General features: G+C 43.5%; 1 protein-coding gene across 1 annotated transcript; it reads right to left on the bottom strand.

The window, feature by feature from the left end:
* Nucleotides 1-3017: 3017 nt before the first annotated feature.
* LOC126508136 (PRAME family member 12-like) lies at nucleotides 3018-6045 on the bottom strand. The gene is made up of 3 exons (XM_050153137.1): nucleotides 5765-6045; nucleotides 4858-5445; nucleotides 3018-3585 (listed from the first exon to the last, which is right to left on the bottom strand). Exons 1-3 carry the CDS (start codon nucleotides 6043-6045, stop codon nucleotides 3018-3020), a joined length of 1437 nt encoding a protein of 478 aa, XP_050009094.1.
* Nucleotides 6046-9466: the final 3421 nt, after the last annotated feature.

Raw genomic sequence — 9466 nt, forward strand, 5'->3', positions numbered from 1 at the left:
TTATTATGTATACAATATTCTGTCTGTGTGTGTGCCTGAAGGCCAGAAGAGGGCGCCAGACCTCTTTACAGATGGTTGTGAGCCACCATGTGGTTGCTGGGAATTGAACTCAGGACCTTTGGAAGAGCAGGCAATGCTCTTAACCACTGAGCCATCTCTCCAGCCCCCAGGTATTGGTTTTTGAGACACAGTTTCTCTGTGTAGCTCTCACCACTCTGAACTCATTCTGTAGACCGGGTTGGGCTTGAACTTGGGTTTCAGGGATTATAGGCATGAGACACCAATACCCAGCCATTTTTATACTTTTAAAGCCTTACAGTTCTCCAGGCTTGGTGGTGAGCACCCTTAATCACAGTACTCCAAAGCCAGAGACTGTAGGATTTCAGAGTTCAAGTCAGCCTGAGTACATAGTGAGCTCTGCTATTGGTTCATGGTCCCATCATAAAGACTAGGATGTCCTCAGTCTTTCTGGGAACATTCTGCTTCCCTTGTCTCAGTGTTCAAATTAAAATAGTGAACCATCACTTTACTCCTTTATTTAAAAAAAAAATTATTTATTTATTTATTTATTTATTTATTTATTTATTTATTATGTGTACCATATTCTGTCTGCGTGTATGCCTGAAGGCCAGAAGAGGGCACCAGACCTCATCACAGATGGCTGTGAACCACCATGTGTTTGCTGGGAATTGAACTCAGGACTCCTGGAAGAGGAGCCAATGCTCTAAACCTCTGAGCCATCTCTCCAGCCCCTATCACTTTACTCCTAATTTGAGACTTCATGCTTTTTGTTGTTGTCGTCTTCCATTAGTTTCTGGAGACCTCAGGTCGGATGTTCTAAAGCTCTAGAAGTAACCAACCATCGCATTGAACTAGTGAGTGTCCTGACTGTAGCATGTAAATTATCATCTCCATCTTAAAGTCCTGTCTTTGCCAGTGCTATACTGTTGCAGACCACGCCAATGATACTGAAGCTTTACTGCCTCCATTGAGTGTTTCCTTCCCTGAGACATCAGCACAGTGATAACGGACAATCAAAGTCAGTAACTAATGATGCCCATTTCACAGATGCTCTCAATTGTTTCAGGAAGGGTCAGCTAGGTGAATGGAGACTCAGAAGATTGGGATCTGGGAGTTTCCTTTACTTTATTTGAGGTCATGGAGCACCACCTTTGTTTCTGTTGAGTGCTTCTCAGTGCGAATGGTTTCACTTGCACTGTGGTTGGAATTGGACAGCGTATTTAAGAAAGAGCATGTTTTTACAATCATCTCAGACACGAGGATGACTTTAAAACCAACAGACAATGATGAAAATGTGAAGACTGAGGCCTCCACCATCATCTGTCAGGAGCGTTCATCATGAGCTATTGTGGCCATGACACAATTGCAGAAAATAGCAATTGATGATTCAGACGTCAACCTACTTGAGAAATTACTTTCAGATGGAGGATCCCTGCCTGGCAGAGCCAGGAGCACCATTGACTCTGAATACTCTGAATTGCTTTCATCTGTAATTTAGCTTTGATATCTCCCCATCAACATGCATTTTAATGTTATATGTACATGTAATCTCATGATTACATCTCAAATTAATGGGCACACATATATTTCTGGATGGTCAAAAGGATGACTCTTCTCTCTACTATATTCTCCACATTATGGTGAGAAACTCGGACGTCTTTGCCTATCATTAGCCTTACTGACAGAGCAAGTGGGCCAGACATGCGTCCTTCTGGAAAGATCCAAGATCTAAGCCCTTCAAAGGATTTATGATGAATAAGAGCAATATTGCATGTGTCTGTCCTTATTCTATCATAGCCTTCAAAGAGACCAGTAACACCTAATTAACTAACCATTTCCAGAAATTATTAATCACACTTAAGAACTGTAAAATAGTGCACATGTTTTTTTGTCTTTTTTGTAGATCTGTCAACAGTTTATTTTTCTCCCTTTAAAAGACAGCCAGGAACTCTTCACAGTTAACAGGTATGGTTATCTCCAAACTAGGTGATAAGTTTTGCTACATCTCTTCAAAGAATGCCTGTGTCCCTGGTAGTTTTGTTTGTAGTATTTCTTTAATATTAAGTTAGAATTAAGTTGCTAGTGAATGGATATGTATGTATTACGTGCTTGGGAATTTCTAACTGCTGAAGACATAGATTGAGATGAAATAGACAGAGAAGAAGAAAAAATGTAGAGAAATTAGAACAAGAATGAATTGGAGCAGAAAATTGTAATAGAGAATTGGAATTAGAAATGAGACAGAGAATAAGAGGAAAGAAATTGAAAATGATTAGAAAGGAAAAAATAAAGATCACATAAATGGAAAGACCACATGAGGGAAGATTCTTTTTCTACAGCCGTCAGACTTTAGTTTTTATGTTTATTGTGTCTTCTCTTTTGGAACCCCGAGTGAACGTCTTCAAGTGTGCTCTCATTCAAAATTGCTTTATTGAAAATGATTGGAAATCATAATGCTAAGGACAATGGGGAAAGTAATATTCACCTTGTTTTCTACGGAAGCAAGGGAAAGACAAATCACAGCAGAATGCTGCTAATCCACTAAGTCCAATGCCACTCCATGGTTCAGTCAACCGGATATTTCACAGAGCAGATATGCTCCCGATTCTTATGTGAGGTGGACAACCAGAAGATGATTCCTTCCAGCAACAGAGCACCGGGAGACCCTCCTCACCCAGTCCCCTTTGCTCTTTGGAATTTCTTTTCATTTTAACCGATTCCTTGTACTTATGGTTGGTCATACCATGAAAGTGCAGGGATGGATTCTCCTCAATTTTCAGATCTCTTCTGATGCACTAGGGCAGGGCTGTACTGTTGACAGATCACGTGCATCCAGTTCTCTGTGTCAATTTTTATTCTTCAAATATGAACAACGAGTAAAGCAATCTTCTTTCCCAAGTACACCCAAAAATGCTTGAATCCAGGTTTTGTGTCTCTAATGAGTCCTTGGAGTCCAGGCTTTCATTTCTCAGAGCCCAGCAGTGATCCCTCCTCATTCATTCCCAACATGAACATAGTGTGGCCTCCATGTTATAGACAGAGAAGTCCCGACAGTCTAGACATCTTTTACTCACAAAGTAGACCTCTTTCGGCTGTCTAATAGCCCTCAGAGTTTCCATTAGCTCACTGCAATGTTGGCTAAACCTGTCTGGATGGACATCACCAATGTCATCATAGACCTCGTCAGGGGCGGGGTATAGCTCCCGGGTGAGCAGAGTCAGTTTTGCAGTGTGCTGCAGCAGCTTCCTAATGCTGGCCACAGACAGGAAGTTCTTCAGAAAATTGACCTCAGTGAGCTGGGTGCACTGGCTCAGGGCAGGCAAGAGGGCACTAATCTGGTGATCCATGATCATACAACCCTTCAATTGTAATGTCTGCAGAGTAGCTGTCAGTCTTTCTAGCAGGCTTCCTAAAAGTCGATGGTCTAAATTTAGAAAGGTGACGCCACTCAGATCCAGATGTTTGAGCATGTGGATGCTGGGACACTGGGACAGATAACTCATGTCTTTATTTGATAGCGAGCATCGAGTGATTGAAAGGGTCTCCAAGGGACTCTCCATGCACCTACAGAGAGACAAAGGAGTTTATCTCAGTAAAGTCTAATAACGGTAAAGAAAGGATGATACTTCAATGTAGCTGAGGCTAGTTAGGCCTAAGTTCATTTTGAGAGCATCATGAAGATCAAGACCAGGGTACTCCCTGATGCAGAGTTAACAACACATGCAAAATAACTGTGACAGTTTCTGTCCCCAGATCTGTTCCCTCTGCACAGTCTAGCATAGAACCATCTAAGCTGACAGTTGTTACCTGCAGGAGACCAAAAAGGACCATCAAGGGTACACTTATAACCATCCCTGGGCGTTGGGCCTCATGAGGCCTGTGTGAGGCCCAGCGTAGCTTCGTGAACCTAACTAGTGTTTTTTGAGGCCCCGTATAATTCCCTGAGACTAATTTGAGTTGGCATGAGGCCTGGTGTAACTTCCTGAGCCTAGCTAGAGTTTGGATTTCTGTCTCTATCTAGCCGACCTAAACCCTCCTCTGCCCAGCAACGTCTCCTCAACTGTGGCAGAATATTATTGGCACTTGTTCCTTACTCTGCCTCAACCAATCCCAAGCTGCTCCAGCTCATCACCATCCTATATGGTCCTACCTGCTACCATTAAATGAGATCCTGCTCTGACAGACTCCCAATTCAGTGGGTGTGTTTCTGACCTTAGCTAACTGGAGAGAGAAGCTGGGCCATTCAATACTCACCATCCCACTGAGACCCAGAGAGAGTCCAGTGGTTCCAGCTCTCTCTGAATCACCATGCCCCTGCTCTTTCTGCCAGAGAACCAGGCAGCTGGGTGTGCCAATAACGGTGTCAATGACCCCACTTTTGTAGCGCAGCCTCTGTCCTGCTCACAGGCCTTCCCTGTTGTCTTATTCACTCTCAATCATTCCCCATTGCCCTACCTCTGTTCAAAAAACACTTGACATTTCGGGAATGTGTGTATGTGTGTGTAAGAGAGATAGAGATATAGGGAGAGACAGAGAGAGAGAAAGAGAGATTTCAACTGTTAACTGTCCTGAGGAGAGAGCTGACATGGGCCAGCATGTGGCTTAAGACCTCATACACTTTGTGGATCTGTTTTTGCTTCAACTGGTTCCCTAGCAAAGGCAGTTCCTAGATCATGAATGCTAGAGCAGTAGAAAGACTACGACATCAATTATCCTAAGCTCATTGCACTCCTGCAGTCAGGAGTGGATGGGAAGCCACAGATGCACACTGATGTGTCATGGAACACTGCAAGACTTTTCCCTGGCCTGGGGAGCAAGAACTCTATCCTTCCTCACCTGAGTACTTCATCCAGTTGTTCATTCAGGAAGCAGACATCATTCAGTTTGAGATGCTGGATCTTTTTGAGTACTGGTATCTGGTTAATGATCTCTGTGATACACTGATTGACCATCTTGCGGTTTCCAAACCACTCAAAAGGTACGGAGATTCCATTGAGAAGGATTTTCTGAAGGTTTTTCATCTGGCTCAGGCCAGGGGCTATCTTCACCAGGGTTCTCAGGGTCCAACGTGCACTCACTGTGAATTCCTCAATAGAGCTTGGCTCAAATACCTCCAGCAATATTAGGGGGTTGTAGAGAGGGATGGCCCCAAACTCCAGCTTTGGACACATCACCTGCACCACTTCTTTTCTCAGCTTGGCCCAGCGATAGAAGTATTTTAGGTATTTACTGGGATGTCTGGTCTTGAGGGAAAGGTTCATCCACACAGTCACAACCAGTTTTCCCCCTCGTCCGGGACTATAAACCACTGGTCGGGTCTCACTGATGACATCCGGAGAGCAGACACCATCCTCCGTTCCAACCCAAAAGTTCCAGAAGTTATGTTGGGCATCCCGCAAATCTAGCTCTTGGAGTTTGCAACTCCTGTTGGTCAAAAGAGAAGGAGATTCAAATGACAATTTGAGTTTCAATTTACTCTTTACTTTGACCCCATTCCTCCACTTCCCTGAAATCTATTTTTTCAACCCAGCGTGTTTTCATTTCTACTGACTGACAGAAGAGGGAGGAGGAGGAGGACCATTGTGTATTGACCACATCTCTTCTCCGTGTGCTCTGCGAACCACTGCCCTTTTGCACTTATCCACTTCTCTAAGCTCTGATTCCACTTGAATCCCATTCTGAAGTCTGTGGTCACTTCCTTCCACCCAAGCCTTCCTTTCCATGATACCTTGGTCTCACTTACCCAGGTTGATCCTTCTGGTTTATCAGCAAATCCAGGCCCCCCAGCACAGCCTTCAAGGTCTTCAGGTTGGGAGTCTTCATCAGGGCTCCTAAGGGAAGGCATGGGAAGGGCCAGGCTGCCACCATTGCCCTTATGATGTTTGTCTGGTTGCCATTGAAGGCGTCTATGAACAGTGGTGGGAAGAATGCCTTGGGCATCTTCTTCAAGGAAGCTTTGGCCAAGGCTTCATTCTTTAGCAGACATTTTCTGGCCAGCCTCTCGAGTGTGGGTGGGGAGCTCATCCTGACATGCAAGTAGGCAGATGCTGTGGAAAGAAGCAGAGGAATAAAGCCTTTCAGAGAAAACACCTTTAGCAAGTCACTTTTTGACCTTCATCGTGTAAACTATGCAGGGCCAGAGCCACTCACCTGAACAGTTTGGAAACCTTAGATTTCCTATTTTCCGCTATCTGACTTTCTCATAGCCATAGTCCCCTCAAAGGCCTCAGGGAGATCAGCACACATTTGAACTAATGACCCTGGTTATCCTGCCCAATCCTAGTCCCCGGAATCATACTACACTACAGTAGGCCACAAGCAAGAGGAAAATCAAATGTGAACCAGACACTTTTGCAGGGAAACATCTCACGATCCTCAAGTGCAATGTTCAAGGTCCCTCACCCAAGCTATTTTTTTGAGTTTAGTCAATGGAACTTGTTGGGAGGATCTGTGAAATGGATTCAGTTCCTATTATTCCAAAAAGCTTTAGAACCTGAAGCCAAGCTGAGCACTTGGAATTCAAAGGCCTAAAGATTTCTCTCAACTAAACACCACCCTGGGCAACATGAGCTTGACAGAGGGAGTACAAATTCTATTTAATTAAAAAGAAAAAAAACAGAGTTAGATATTAGGGGGTGAAAGCTGAAAGATCAGAGAAGTAGAGCAGTCAACCACTAATTCTTACCTCTAGGAACTCCTCAGACCGAACAGGGTCTCTCAACAACTCCTCAGACTGAATGCCTGGAGCTCCTGTTTCCTCCCGCCTTATATTCCTCTCCCCAGCCAATCATATCCCTTCCTGACTCCACCTTCCTAATGTCAGGATTAAAGGTGTGTGACTCCTAAATACTGGAATTAAAGGTGTGAGACACTAACACCTGGCTCTGTTGCTCTGTTTCTCTTTTAGACTGGAGCAATCTTGAGTAGCTCAGGGTGGCCTTGAACTCACAGAGAGCCATCTACCTTTTCCTTCCAAATGCTGGAGTTAAGGTGTGCGCCACCACTGCCTTGCTACTATAGCTAACTAGTGTCTCAGCTTCACACTTGGATCCTCAGGTAAGCTATATTTGCTAGATCACAAACAAAGTATAATCACATTGAATTAAATATTTCTTACTAAGACTGGAGTAGTTGTGCAGTGTTTGCTCTTGTTCCCTAGTCCTTGAATTTTGTAACACCAGCACTCTAGTAAGGCCTCTACAATTGCGATCCAGATCTCAGAATTTGTAACACTTAACTTCAGTGGTGTTCTAGGCTAGCCTGGGCTACATCAGACTTTCAGTTTCAAAAAAGCCCCAGCAAACAAAACAAAACAAATACAAAAGCAAAAATACTAACAGGAAATGAGAGACTGCTGATCCCGGGTATGACTGTGTCCTGTTGGTGGTGAATGGCTTACATAATATGCTTTATGTATAATTGTGCTCTTGATGAAGGTATTATGTTTATTTGTTTTTTTTTTTAATTTTAGTTTTTCAAGACGGGGTTTCTCTGTAGCTTTGGAGCCCGTCCTTGCACTAGCTCTTGTAGACCAGGCTGGCCTAGAACTCACAGAGATCCACCTGCCTCTGCCTCCCGAGTGCTGGGATGAAAGGAATGCGCCACCACCGCCCGGCTTGAAGGTATTATGTTTATATACCTCATTTGAAAATGTAATGTAAAATTTAAAAATATGGTTTAATAGAGAGATGCCGGACAGTGGTGGTGCACGTTTATCCAAGCACTTGGGAGGCAGAGGCAGGCAGATCTCTGTGAGTTCGAGGCCAGCCTGGTCTACAAGAGCTAGACCCCAGATAGGCTCCAAAGCTACAGAGAAAAACAGAAACAAAAACAAAACAAAAAACTCAAAAAAAACAAAAGAAATAGAATTCCCCACAAACTAAAAAAACACACAGTATTTGAAGCACAGACAAGGCTAGACTGGGCTGCATAGAGGGTGGAGCTGAGAGACTTACCTGAGTCAACACTGGTGAGAGGACCCCAAATCCAGGTGTCCTGTGTCCAGGTTTCAGAGACACTGAGGGTTTCTCTGGCTGCTCTGACTCTTTATAACCCTCTTCACTGAACCCGCCCCTCTGTAGTCACGCCCTCCCAGGCTAAGTCTCTAGTCTGATTCCACAATTGAGTCTAATCTTAATCCATCTGGGATTTGTTGATGTAGGATCAGATCTAAACACAGGAAAAAACTTAGACTATAACTGTGATTAACTTATTCATTGAAAGCCAGCATATTTGACCTTAAATTTGTATCAATAAACCAAGATCCATACCAATGCAAGTTATTCGTATCTATATCACAGGACCCGATAGTTTCACACTTTAGGAGATCTCATATAAAATATGGCATAAAATGTCTTGATCGATGTTGTTTGGTTGTAGGGTTTGGGATCATTACACAAGTGCTCTGAGACTGAGCCCCATTCCCGGGTCATCTAGTTGGGTTTGTTTAATTTCATGTAGATATAATTTCTCTTTATGCAGGAATCTTTAGCCTGGAACTGGGAACTTCTATGCTCAGGACCTTAATTTGAGTTCCCAGGTGTGACTTTTTCGTGCTACCTGTATTTTTCTTTAAATTTCACTCTCAGACAATGCCAAGTGAAATAGTCAAGGCTGATACAACCACATTCCTAAAGATTAGTTCTCGAATCAACTCAGACATGGGGCTTGTGTACACAAAACTAATAGCAGATCCCAGGACAATTCATAAGCTACAGTTAAGAGGAAATCATAATTCAAACAACTGTGAAACTCTGTTCTGTGAAACAAAAATGCAAGGAATTAGGAAGGGATTGAATTACAGAGCAGACTCTAGCTTGAATTCTAAAATGGGCCTAGGAATCTGTACAGAGCCAGAGTGATCTGAGTTTAAGAACAGTCTTGCCTAGTTTAGACTCCCTCAAGTCAACTCCAGGAATTCCCATTATGTTGGTTCAAATCTTTGTTCCCAACACTCTGGATTAAAAGCTTTGCCCTCCGTATTGTGGTCTCAGTTGATTCTCTTTCCTTTATGGAGAACAGTTTGATGTGAATGCCACCTCTAGACATCTCAGGCCATTCCAGATGGTTTCCACTGGGACACAAGCTTTCATATAAATTACTCAGACTGGCCTTGAGCTCACTCTGAATACCACACAGATGTTGACTTTGTCCCTCATTTCCCATCCCCATGAGGAATAGCTACTTTCAATGAACCACCAGAAATAGTATGCTCCCAGACCATAGCACTATTGACTCTACTATGGAGTACGGTTCAGGCCATAAAACTAGCCTGTGCAGAGCACAGAAATCAAAAATATAACAAGTGCTAGTTTTCACCAGAATTTCAGTTGATTCTCTGGCAGGAGCTCTGAACAGACCCACATAATCCTCTTCTACTTGGCAGGAGGGTCACTGAAACCCAGCTGTGCTTTCCACTCCTCATGGTAATCATTCCGTAAGGGGC

Source organism: Alexandromys fortis, unplaced genomic scaffold (assembly GCF_014885135.2).
Source record: "Alexandromys fortis isolate MF-2015 unplaced genomic scaffold, M_Fortis_MF-2015_v1.1 scaffold_88, whole genome shotgun sequence".
Lineage (NCBI taxonomy): Eukaryota > Metazoa > Chordata > Mammalia > Rodentia > Cricetidae > Alexandromys > Alexandromys fortis.